Source organism: Hippoglossus hippoglossus, chromosome 8, assembly GCF_009819705.1.
Source record: "Hippoglossus hippoglossus isolate fHipHip1 chromosome 8, fHipHip1.pri, whole genome shotgun sequence".
Classification (NCBI taxonomy): domain Eukaryota; kingdom Metazoa; phylum Chordata; class Actinopteri; order Pleuronectiformes; family Pleuronectidae; genus Hippoglossus; species Hippoglossus hippoglossus.
In genome coordinates, this window is record NC_047158.1 from 3778580 (window position 1) to 3791594 (window position 13015).

Sequence of the window (13015 nt, forward strand, 5' to 3'; positions counted from 1 at the left end):
AACTAATGAAGGCGAGACGAGGGGACCTTTCTGTTGTTTTTTACACTGCGGGTAACTCGAGTTGCTCTGCTCTGTCTGAATAAGGCCTCGGTTGCATCTGTGCAAAGGTACACAGAATTATTTTACACGAATGATTTTTGTTGAAGATAAACTCCCAACAAACAACAGCAGTGATTTCAGTAGCATCCTTTTCACCACTAGATATCAGACTCGACTCCGATCACGTCTAGTGTTACAGAATCTCGTATAATGGGGAAATAATGCTGTCAGCCTTTGATTATCCACTTTTCACAGCTGACTTATTATTTGGTCCATGCAACAACACTACAGGAAATTAAATGTTGCTATCAGGCAGCATTGCTTGCAGTCTTAACACAGTGGAGAGGTGTCCTCTCGGAAAACAGTGAGAATCAGATCTGGCAGAGTTTGGACGGCCTCCAGTGATGCTCATTTTTTACAGTCTATCTTAATTGAGTACTCACAGGTCCATTTGTACGTAATCATTCCAACTTATCATTCTGGTTATAAACAGATCTCCCTCTTTTCTAACTCGACTGTTAAAGGTGGAAGAAAATCTAACGGCCACATTCCAGCTGAGCCGAAGCTAATGATGCTTCAGCCATCTCCGTCCCCCAAAAGCAATCGAGTGTCTTCATCCTGCTAATCAGTGGTACGTTTGTTTATCAGACTCTAATCTGACTCCACCATAAAAAGAATAACGGTGTTTTCCAAAATTCTTTTGAGGCCAAACTCCGCGTTCATCTTCTGCCTCTCAAACTCTTTTAAAGAAGCTCGTCAACATGAGACATATGGGTCAGATGCATGAACACCTGTTGTGCTTGTTGTAGCTTCTTCTCGTATTTCGTTGCCCCTCCAGTATGGCTCTCCACATGCTTCATGTTGGTGAAGAGAAGCAGTCTGCCTCTGCTGTCAGTGTGTTTGTCAAACAGGCTTCTGGCAGAGGTTGGTGAACATTCAAATTGGTTTACTAATATAGGGCATTTCTGTTTCTTTCTCTTATAGTTTTCTAGAAAAATAATATGAGAAGCAGCTCCTAGCAGAATTATCTGACTGCCAAAGTGTGGATTGCATCAGACTTTCTGAAAAGAAGAGTCCATATTCCTGTTTGTTTGTGTTGTGTTGTGCTCGAAGCAGGGTTCTTCTGTGGCTCTAAAACAGCTGGATTACTTAGAAAAGTGATCATTTCCAGGTCTTGATTGTGTTGGTTATTGTACAGAAATTCTGAAAAAGTACAGAATAAAATGTTAAGTCCTGATACTTGTAATGAAAGTCAATCCTTTTGTCTGCCCACTGTCAATTTAAATGTTTTTCATGAGTAAACCCACCCTCCATAGAGTTTATTTCATGGCTCTTGTTGAAAATATGACACAGAATAGTCGGTATCTAACTGTAAACAAGATACAATTACCATAGAAGCTGCAGCTGCTAATAAAATAACTTTGCCTTTGTAAAAATTCAGGGTCATCAAATTTTAAATGTTGATTGTAAAACATTTCTTCTACCTGTTTTTTGGCCTCTACCAACTCCTCAAGGAAATATCCAGCTCTCTTTGTTCAACAGTTGGATACTAACTTTCTTTACTGCAAGGCAGGGATCCCACACTACCAGGGCTTTGTCACTGGAAAGAGCTACCCATCCACTGCTGCTAAGGAAACTAAAACCAGTGAGATCCCAAGCACAGAAATGGCCTGGGAACCAGATTCGATCACATTTTCTTCTGTTAAAATGCATCTTTGCATGGGTCAGAAGTTTTATACTTCTTTGTCTTAATTAATCCTGGGTGTGTGGACATGAATCAATCAGATTGCTGTCCCTTCAAGTGAGCTTGCACTTAAGCAGAATGCTATAATAATGATGGACTTGCCAGGTAGAGAACAATTCTCTGCAGAGGAAATATTTCCCTTTGTGCACAAGAAGATCATTTGTGTAACAAGCCAAAGTGTCAGTGTGGTGTGTACTTCCTTATATAGGTGCATGTGACTATCTTGATAATGTTTTTCAAGGGATTAAAATACCGGACCGCTGACTTCAGACCAGGTTGTTGTTGATGAGTTGTTTTCTAGAATGGCCGAGAGCATGTTCCTCCACCAAAGCCCAACAGTCCCCTTATTAAACCACATTAAAATTCATTAGACCCAGATTCTTATTTGGATCTGCATCAAATTGCTCACACTCATAAATATCAGTCTCTTAAACATGCCAGATTTTTGTATTCATTTGGATCCATGAATTTAAAAAATCATTGAAAATATTGAAAAACATCCTACCTCACAATAGTGAAACAAATCCACGATACACCGCCTGATCTGCATCCACACCGAAAATGAAGGTTCTTCCCTGACTCATACAACATCCTTCCAGCTAATTCTGTGCTTATCTCTCCAGTAGTTTATGCATAATCCTAAACAAACCAACACAGTCAAACACATAACCTCTTCCAGTGGTAAAATTACATTGACCAGTTTTATGAAAGTACCGTCTTTACTGTATTTATGAGGTGTAAAAATGTATTTATTGACACAAGGGAAACAGGAAGCAATGTTGAACTAGATCTTCTTGAGAAAATATTTTTTTTATTAAGTTAGAGAGGATAAAAAACATTACACAAACAGATAAATGAGGTAAACGGGGTGCTGGAACAATGTCAGCGTTATCTTTTAAAGGTCCAGTGATTTATCGGCAGAAATGAAGCATGATTTTTATAATGGTGATTTCATTTGTGTACAATTACCTGAAATTGTTGTGTTTTTGTTGCATTAGAATGAATGTTAATCTACATCAGGAGTGGAGTCCGCCATGTTACAAGTTTTGGTTCCCCTACATACAGTACTTGGGTGAGGTGGTTGGTTGCAAGATACAATATCACCGCTAGGAATCTTACACAATCTTGAATATTTACAACATGATTTCTATTTAATAACATATTTGAAACTCCCTGTTCTTGTAAAGGTTCTGCTTGTCCTGTGGGATCTTGTCTGTCCGCAGGAGGTGACTCTCCCTCCTTCACTCCTTCTGACACAGAGACACTGTGGAGTCGAGCCTGATCACATGCTCAAACCCGAACGCAGGGTAGAGCGGTTCAGTGAATGTGCAGTTGAAGGTGTGGAGGTGGAGCAGTCTGTCAGAGGAGACTCTGTAGAAGGACACAGAGCCAGCAGACCAGTCCAAATACACTGCCACTTTCTCCAAAACAGAGCTAGGATCACATATGCATACATTCGCATGGATTTTGTTGTTAGTGAAGGCAGAGAAGCGGCCTCGAGAGCAGCACACGCTCCATGACTTGTCACTGAGACCGAGGCAGCAGTTGGAACCTATTCCTTTTCGTCTGATGCCTCTGTAAGTCACTCCGACGGACACCCACCCTTTCCTCTCCACCTCCCAGTAACAGCGGCCAGTCAGAGCATTGGTGCACAGCAGCTGCTTCCAGTGGTGGAATCTCTCTGGGTGATCCGGATACGGCTGCTTCTCCCTCTTTAGTGTCACCGTCCTGTTGTCCTCGGACAGAGAGAGGTAAGCGTTTGCCGTGTTTGGGTCCAGGGTGATTGCACATGCGTCTGAGAGAGTAAACAAGAAACTGTTCAGATGCAGGCAATGAGGCAGGAGGAACAAATCAGAACGAACATGTATTTAGCGCGCTGCATCCTGTCCTGCAAATAGATGACATTTGACTCTGTTGACTCGAGCTCTGTTTCCCCAGAGATTTCATGCAGTGAATCATTATCGAATAGATTTAATTAAAAAAGATCTTTACATTCGTGAGTCAAATACACACTTACACTTCTCTAGTCCAGATTTCAACCAGTGCTCGCCAGTATGATCCACACTAGGTAAACAAACACAATGAGCAGACTTATCGTATTTTCTTTTTACAAGCAATATCAGTTCTTTCCAGCCTTCGAGCAGCCTTTGGCTCCACAAACCTGAGAGTGTCCAGTCTCCACTGTGGGTCCTTCACTCCAGCAAAGAGCTGCGTCAGCCCTGAGTCTCCGGGGTGATTGTATCTCAGGTCCAGCTCTCTCAGATGGGACGGGTCCGAGCTCAGAGCGGAGGCCAGAGAAGCACAACCTTCCTCTGTGACCAGGCAGCCTGACAACCTACACACAAACATTGTGCTTGGAATTAAATCGCACCTAAAGATTGAACGTGCATGTAAATAAATGAAAACATGAAGATCAGGATGAACAGGCTTCAACAATCATCAGTGATGATCACATCTGTTGTAGCTTCATGTCATACATTGATTCCAACATGCACAAACAGGCACACATACACAAGAGAGTCATAGTCTTACCAAATATATGTCAGGGAGGACCACTAATAAATTAACACAGAAAATTATACCAACACTATGTGCAATATTACATCCATTTTACTTATTCCTATTATCATTGTCATGAAGACTCTGCCACTAGTAGTTTTAATATCTCATGTAACATATTTTCTATTGTTATTTCTACCAGGCACTGCTTCTGCATTTACTCTGAATACACTTTTTGATTAATAATTGGATTAATTAAGTCTATTTTATCTTATTTATCCCTTCAGGGTCGCAGGGGGGTGGAACCAATCCCAGTTTACACTGGGTGAGAGAGGTGCGGTCGCCAGTCCATCACAGTGCTGACATACAGCGACTAACAATCCCCAGTTAATCTACGCTGCATGTCTGTGGACTGTGGGAAGGAGCTGAGCCCAAACAGACACAAGGAGAACATGCAAACCTGCCCAGGTCGACTGGCAGATTCAAACCCAGAACCTCCTTGCCTTGAGTCAACCATGCTAAGAATGGCACAAACAACCATGACGGTCCTAACCTTGGCCCACAAATATTTATAAATTGTAAAATGCAACAATTGCTCATGTAAATGAACTTTGTGAGGAAAGTTTGATTGAAAATTGTAATTTAAATGGAAAATCCACATATGTATAGAAAGATGCATATAAAGCATTATAAAGCGTTAAAAGTCAAAGATAGGATTCCTGACCTGAGAGTTTCCAGTTTGCAGTGGGGACTCTCCAGTCCACCAGAGAGCAGCTTCACTCCTGAATCCTGCAGGTCGTTGTTACTCAGGTCCAGCTCTCTCAGACTGGAGGAGTGGGAGCTGAGGACTGAGGACAGAGCTGCACAGCTTCTCTCTGACAGGTTACATACATCCAACCTGAATCATTCATCATAAAAAAAATGAAAAATGAAAATGCTATATATTTATCCAGAAATTATCATATTCTTACGTCCTGAATGAATTATATATTTCCTGATGAAAATCAACACTTAATCCAAATCTGTCTGCTTCTGGTAGTTCGGGTTCAGCAAAGCCACCTTCCAGAATCAGATTTGTTGTCATGCTATAATTTTACCACAGACTGCCTCTGATTGTCATGACAGCCAAATGAGCAGTGCTGTGCTCACTGGAGTCATCCAACATTTTTATTTCTTAGGTTAATGTGCTGATCATTAGGTTAATTGGACATCCAATTAGTCAAGCTGTTGGTCAATTTGAATAATGTCATGTGCTGGACCACAAGGAAAATTTAAACTCGCAGTTACATTGATCTCAACCTGATCATTTCTATTTTACAGCAGCAGCTTATCAGTCCACCAGCGAGCAGCTTCACTCCTGAATCCTGCAGGTCGTTGTTACTCAGGTCCAGCTCTCTCAGACTGGAGGAGTGGGAGCTGAGGGCCGAGGACAGAGCTGCACAGCTTCTCTCTGACAGGTTACAGCCACTCAGCCTGCAGACAAGTCACAAACAAGATTAGCTCACAAAAGTTTAACTTGACATCCCTTTGAGCTGACAAAGAAATACACACTTTGTGTATCATTTTCTATGTTAAAATGAAAAGCATCAGAGGGGCGACACATTCTGTGTGTGCACACTGTATATATATATACCCCAATCAGACAATGCTATTTTTTTTATTGTAATAATGCTGTTTTAAACCATATAATAATGAATAATTGGTTAATCTATATAATTATTGGCTGTAAAAGTTAATGCAATACTGCATTATATGTATATTATATGTAATTTTCTGATTTCACTCTGACATCATGATGATGTCATTCCTATAATATCATAAATCATTTCGTAATCTATATAAGCTTTAGGTTTTTTCTATAGACTTACAGTTACCTTGAAAAATATATTTTTGAATTATTATCTTAATTTTCTGTCTTTCTGGTGACTTATTCATGTTGCTTATTATTTGACACCATATGACGGTGAATCATGTTCTGATCAATATAATCTATTGTTTCGCTACTATTTGCAGGAATGTCTTGGAGAATCTGTTTTTTCAGACCGTATTTGTTGGAGCTTGACCTACAGTTAGTTCCACCACGTGTGGTGAAAATTCATCCATTTGTTGTTGAGTTATTTTGTTCAGACACACAAACACACACACACAGACAGACAGACACACAGACAGACAGTTACCCTATGATGGCGTGGGGTATCTAACTGTTTAGCTATTGCTGCAAAAGAGACTGAAGTTGTAAAAGTATGTAAAAGTGACATTCAAGTTGTTGTAAAATTGAAGTGAGCTGACCTGAGAGTTTCCAGTTTGCAGTGTGGACTCTCCAGTCCACCAGAGAGCAGCTTCACTCCTGAATCCTGCAGGTTGTTGTTACTCAGGTCCAGCTCTCTCAGACTGGAGGAGTGGGAGCTGAGGACTAAGGACAGAGCTGCACAGCTTCTCTCTGACAGGTTACAGCCACTCAGCCTGAAGAATAGTTTGTGAAAACATAACATAACCTCAACTGACAGAAGTACAAAAAAACAAATACAATTATTTTGAAAAATCACTCTCTATAATCAGAAATTGATTTAATTAAAATGTATATCATTACACCTACAAGAACACAACAGAGTTCCTGACCACTGGCAGCAGCCTCAGGAGACCTTCCTCTGAAGCAGAGTACTTCCTGAGGTCAAACTCATCTCTATCTTCTTCTGATGACTGAAGGATGAAGACCAGAGCTGACCACTGAGCAGGAGACAGATCTTTACTGGAGAGCCTTCCCGAGCTCAGGTACTGTTGGATCTCCTCCACTAAAGAATGGTCATGTAGTTCATTCAGACAGTGAAACAGGTTGATGCACCTCTCTGGAGATGGATTCTCTCCGATCTTTTCTTTAATGTACTGCACTGTTTCCTGATTGGCCTCTGAAGTACTTATTGAGTGTTTTAGCAGCTCTTGCAGGTTATTCTGATTGGCCTCCATGAAGAGACCCAGAAGGAAGCGGAGGAACAAGTCCAGGTGTCCATCTGGACTCTCTAAAGCTTTGTCAACTGCCATTTTTTGGATTGAGGCAATGGACGGTTTGCTAAAAATCATCTGCACGTTTTGGAACTTAAGCTGTTGTTTCGCCATTACATTTTTCTTCCTGTTAATGAGTGACTGCACGACATAAACTGCCGCCAAAAACTCCTGAATACTCAGATGCACAAAGCTGAACATCTTATCCCCATCCTTGTCCTTCCTCCCCCGCCGCTCTTTTTTAAAGATCTCTGTGAACACCCCAGAGTAAACTGAGGCTTTTTCAAAATCAATGCCGCTCTCTTTCAGATCTTTTCCGTAAAAGATGAGGTTTCCCTTCTCCAGCTGGTGAAAAGCCAGTTTTGCAAGTGAATGTATGTGTGCAATGCTCTGCTCTGTGCCATACTTCTTCTTTGTCTGTCTGATCTGAAACATCAAGAAATCTGTGTACAACTCCGTCAGGGTCTTGGGCATCTCTCCTCCCACACTGGTTTTCAACAAGTCCTCCAGAACTGTAGCAGTGATCCAGCAGAAGACTGGAATGTGACACATGATGTGGAGGCTGCGGGATGCTTTGACGTGGGAGATGATTCTGCCACACAGCTCCTCTTCCCTGAACCTTTTCCTAAAGTACTCCTCTTTCTGTGGGTCAGTGAACCCTCTCACCTCTGTCACGATGTCCACAAAGTCAGGAGGGATCTGATTGGCTGCTGCCGGGCGTGTGGTTATCCAAAGGCGAGCTGAAGGCAGCAGTTCCCCCTTGATGAGGCTTGTCAGCAGGACTTCTACTTTCACTGACTGTGTCACATCAATGCAGGGGTTTTTGTCAGCAGTGAAGTCGAGCTCAAGTCGACTTTCGTCCAGACCATCGAGAATAAAGAGAAGTTTCAATTTACTCTTGTCGTAGTTGGTGTTTCCTGAAGCCTGTAGGGTTGTGAAGATCTCATTAAGATCCTCCTTCCTCATGTCTTTGGTTTCCCTGATACACTTGTGAATAAGCTTCGCAAAACAAATGATCCTCCCCTTTAGCAAATTCAGCTGGCGGAATGTGAGGGGGAACATGAGGTGCACATCTTGACTTGCTCTTCTTTCCGCCCAGTCTAGAATGAACTTGTGTACAAGGAATGTTTTGCCAATTCCTGCAATCCCATTGGTCAGCACTGTTCTTACAGGTGTGGATTTTCCAGAGGGGTGTTTGAATATACTGTTGAGTTTGACCGCTTCCTCTATTTGCCCTGGTTCTCTTAATGCCATCTCAACTTTCCTGACTTCATGCTGCGTGTTGATATTCACAACGCTCCCATATGTGATGTAGAGCTCTATGTAGATGTCATCTAACTGTTTTTTATCCATTCTTTGAGTCCATCCTTCTTGTGCACACATAAATCTGTTGTGGAGGTGTGATTGGAGTGAGTGCTGGTACAATGCCATGGGTTGTGGAGGTTTCGGTTGTGGCTGCAGGAAATCTATTTCACATACAGAGAAAATAAATATCAAAACAAATATCAAGCTTTGTGTATAAAAAACGATCATATTCCATTATATACGATATATATATATATATATATATATAGTATATAAACTGGAAGCAAAAACTGGAAGCAAAACAGATGGCCTGTTTCTCTCCAAGACCATATTTTAGAGGAGCAGCTGTGGTCTAGGAGGGAAAGTGGGTTGACCATTAATTGCAGGGTTTAATCTTATCCAAATGTTAATGTATCCCTGAGCAAGAACTCGTGGTTTATTGATGTAAAAAAAAAGTATTTTTATGTAAGTAGAGTCAATTTAGCACACCCTGGTACTTCTGAGTAGCATCTCTGGCAACAAAGTGGGATGCCAGATACTGGTGTCACCACTTCCTGACATGACTCAATTATTTCCTGTTAGTATTTGAATTTTTTTGTTATTCTACTTCCAGTTTTTGTGTGTTTTTCCTACCAATTGTCTGTACCATCTGTAGTAAGTCTGTTGTTTAAAACCATGACTTCATAACTTTCAGTTGCCAAAATGTTATCTTCCTGGGTACTTCTCTTCTTTACCACCACTGTGTTAACTCTGCCTCAGCATCTATATAACTTTACTGTGACAGACTCCTGGAAGTTGCTGAGCCTGGCTGATGTTCACTAAAAGAGATCCCGCACAGAACTAGTTGCTTTACCTTTTTATGTGTATATGGATTTTTTAAAAAGAAGTCATGTGTCAATTATACCCCTCACACCAAAATTGTATTAAAGGTTTTTTAAAGATGGGTAAACCCTCTAAAAAGGTGATTGACTCCTTTGCCATTTCCAGTAGAGGAGTTTGCCTCTCTGTTCCCCTCTCTGGATGCATTGGGCTCTGTCACCTCGCTGTCTTGACAAATTAGAGTATATTCAGCCGGCAGTCACATGTCCATCACTGCCAATCGGTACCGGAGCCGATTATAACTGTGTCTACTGCAGAGTCATTTGACCTGTGAGTGAATGCTGATTTTCTCCATTCCAACTGCAGACAAAAGCCAGATGTTAGCAGATGTTAGCATTTTTGTGACCAGTAGAAAACAGGCTTTATTGAGATATAGATATGTTGTTTATTGTACTTTTTAACTTTGGTAAAAACTGGGCTATTTCCCCCTGCTTCATTTCTTCATGGTAACCTTGGCTAATTACTCTTTTCTGTAGCAGTTGCTGATAATTAAGAACCAAAGCTTAGCCTGGCATCTCCAGACCATTTCACATTTGCAAATGGCTGTGGGACGTCTTGATTGCTTTTGGATGTTATCAATGTTTCATTGTTAATTCCTCTTTCATATGTTTAAGAGCTAAAGAAGAGAGTATAGCTTTACCTCCAGTCTGACTGCTTTTGGTGGGAGGGTGAGGAAGACATGCAGCCTGTGCTCGGATTGAAGACGCGTTGCTGCTTTCGGAAATCTCTCCAACATCATGCACATGTACTGAGAGATAAAGAGACAAATAAATGCCCTAAGACCTTCATTTTATATTAAAAACCCCATGATATATTTTATTACTTACATTTGGATCCTGAGCTGATGCAGGACAACCTCTGCACAAGATCGTTCCTGCTGATCTTTGTCAACACTTTCATGGTCACCTCCATAGAGTGCTCCTGATACGTGTGCACAATGAGGTCCAGTGTGTCCAGCCTGTCTGCCTTCTCTAAATGGCTCTTTGGAATGGCTGGGAAGCCTTCCGGGATTTCAGCCTGCTGCAGGAACCATTTGAAGCTTTTCAGTTCTTCATCTGCCAGATCCTCCAGTGTTCCTAGGAGCAGCTCTGTAACTGCCGCCATCATTGGTTCCTAATAAATCAGAGGATGTTTTGCCTCTAACAAGGACATGATAAAAAATAAAATAAAAAAAAGATCATATCACAGTATCAGATGATCAGTGTTTCCCTGTACAGTGGGCTCTGTCTATTGTTTAGAGAGTGGTTTTCAAATCTCTGATTACAAAGTGATTGACAAGGCAAAAAAACAAACAAGTCATCAGAATTGAAGAAAAATTGTTGTTAAAGTTTGAAGATGGTAGAAAATAAGAATACATTTTAATCTATATTCCAGAAATGTCAGTCTATATGTGGATCCATATCTTGAGAACCCTTTATCTTATCAGCTTCACACTTGGCATGTGCATTGTTATGGTGCCATGGAAGTGCAGTGTTGAATTTGGTATGATTTGGTCTCAAGATAAGTTCAATAATAATAAACTTTGAGGCGACAAGTGCTCTGTAGCAACGATGGCTGGGACTCATTAACATAAATGACATCTTTGACTATTACAACAGAGCTTTCATGACAAGGGCCTCGTCCTCCATGAGAATGGATTCTCCAGTTCAAGGTGGTGCGCACAAGGTGTGGCTAGCGTTCTGGGACTGCTTTGCTTTACTTTTTACAGTTTCAGAGAGAACTGCAACCACAGCATCACCACAGGCCAAGCAAAAAGCCTGTTCCAAACTGTGAGTTCAAGTACAAGCAGGAAAGCTATGTTCCTTAAAACTGTCAGGTCTTGGTGAGTAGTTAACACAGTGATTTGTCAGTGTTGTAACAGTCCAGTTTGACAGTATGTCAGTAGAAGTTACTTAAAAGGGAAGTCAAATAACAGGAACCAAAGGCTTTGGCGTCACTCCTAGTAGATTTCACATATGCAACACAAGCTTAGACAAGGTTTTCAATTTTTCAATAAAATATTCTTCTGCGACACTTAAACTATAAGGAGAATAGATAAGAGATTAATAAAATATTCTATCAAATATTTGACTGTTAGCTCTGATCTTATGCATTTGCTGTTGTATGTACTTTTCTACTATGACAATGTGGAAGTGTTTGTATTTAGATTAACTCTAAACTTTGCATAGGAGAACTGAGTTGAACCATGAATGAAATATCAGTGACGATATCAAAAATCTCCTTCAGTCAAAAGAACCTGACCTGGCAGACTAGTTCTGCTATTTTGTCAAATACAACATGTTGCAACTTCAGAGTAACAACAATAACATGTAAAATGTTGTTAAAGAAGCTCCATTTTGGTCCCAGAGTCACTGCATTAACCTAAAGTGGATACTCAGATAGAAGGCTACCCTGGCTCTCATCCTCTACGTAACTGTAGAATAAAGGTCAATGATATATTTGTCAAACATGAATAACTTACATCCAAATGAAGAGATTGTCATTGTTCCTCTGTGTAAGAAGCACAGAGTAAGTATTGACGTTCGTGCCTCAGTCCTCTGTGCCTCATTGCTCTTGATGTTTGCTGTCACATGTGAGAAGCCTCTCCCGTGACAGTGTAGAGACGCTGGCGTGAGCTGCGCAAGTCTGAGGTGGAGGGATTGTCTTGGGGGTATTACTTCCCCGAAATAGGTCTCCCAGGCAAAATGTCTTTACATCCAAGTCTCTCTACATTGCGTGTGAAAGGCAAGTATTCTAACACTGTCGTTATCCAAACCTTAGTTTGAACAATCTGATACATTATTTGTTATGTAAGTGTTTATATTTGCAATCACTATCTTGCTGACTGCAGTACACAGAATGGAGGGAGTGTCACCTGACAGACTGAGCTCAGGTAAATTACAGATCCGATGTAGTTTTACATTTTGTCCACCAGGTGGTGAACTATCCTCTGCTTGTCTAACACGCAGCGTCCTGCACTCCCCTAGATTCCTGCTCCAGGAATTTAGAACCCTGACTATAGACTCACAGGCAGAGCTTCATTTTAGTTGCAACTCAATTTCTACTTCACCAGGATAATCCACTAGCCATCAATAATTCCCAGATCCCAAAGGGAATACCTTAACCACAATCAACAAAGTATGTAACAACCAGCTGCCCCGTTCCATTATACCTCGGAGCTCGGAATTATCGACCCCCATAGTAAAAAAAAAGCTCTCATTAAATTAGTTGTACAGATAGTACTGTTCATTAACTCTCTGCGGACGTGTTACTACGGTGTTAGCCGCATATTGAATTATTATAAGCTGGCTTTAATTTAATTTAATTTAAATTTTGTCTGTAAAAACATTTTAAATTTTGAATTTAATGACTCAAACATTCAGATGTTTAACTGATGATGGACAGAAACAAGTTCAGACAACAACAAAGTCACAACTTTTATGAACGAGAAAAACGAAAGAAATCAGAATGGCTAGCTGGCTAACGTAAAACATTTTTCCTGTGCAACTGGAATGCTATCAACTCGGAAACCATCATTGAGAACTTTGATTTTCTGAGTACTATGTCCCC

At 40.8% G+C, this 13015-nt stretch overlaps 1 protein-coding gene across 6 annotated transcripts; it reads right to left on the reverse strand.

Annotated features, from left to right (window-relative positions):
• Positions 1–2582: 2582 nt before the first annotated feature.
• On the reverse strand, positions 2583–12065 carry LOC117766869 (NACHT, LRR and PYD domains-containing protein 12-like). Of its 6 annotated transcripts, none has more exons than XM_034594271.1 (11): positions 12014–12037; positions 11928–11977; positions 10294–10605; positions 10107–10214; positions 6879–8748; positions 6572–6745; positions 5582–5755; positions 5007–5180; positions 3945–4118; positions 3801–3847; positions 2583–3578 (listed from the first exon to the last, which is right to left on the reverse strand). In XM_034594271.1, the coding sequence occupies exons 3-11, from the start codon at positions 10571–10573 to the stop codon at positions 3025–3027; spliced, it is 3555 nt and encodes a 1184-aa protein (XP_034450162.1). In that variant the 5' UTR covers positions 10574–10605; positions 11928–11977; positions 12014–12037; the 3' UTR covers positions 2583–3024. The 6 variants fall into 6 exon arrangements, with proteins under 6 accessions (XP_034450162.1, XP_034450166.1, XP_034450163.1 ...); XM_034594275.1 differs by having other exon boundaries at positions 5582–5621; positions 6612–6745; positions 12014–12028; XM_034594272.1 differs by having other exon boundaries at positions 11928–12065.
• Between the last annotated feature and the right edge of the window lie 950 nt (positions 12066–13015).

Coding starts and splice junctions, on each gene's coding strand:
- LOC117766869 (XM_034594272.1), bottom strand. CDS start 10,573: ATGATGGCGGCAGTTACAGAGCTGCTCCTAGGAACACTGGAGGATCTG. Junction 10,215..10,293: donor CATCAGCTCAGGATCCAAAT/GTAAGTAATAAA, acceptor TTTATCTCTCAG/TACATGTGCATGATGTTGGA. Junction 3,579..3,800: donor GAAATCTGGACTAGAGAAGT/GTAAGTGTGTAT, acceptor TTACTCTCTCAG/ACGCATGTGCAATCACCCTG.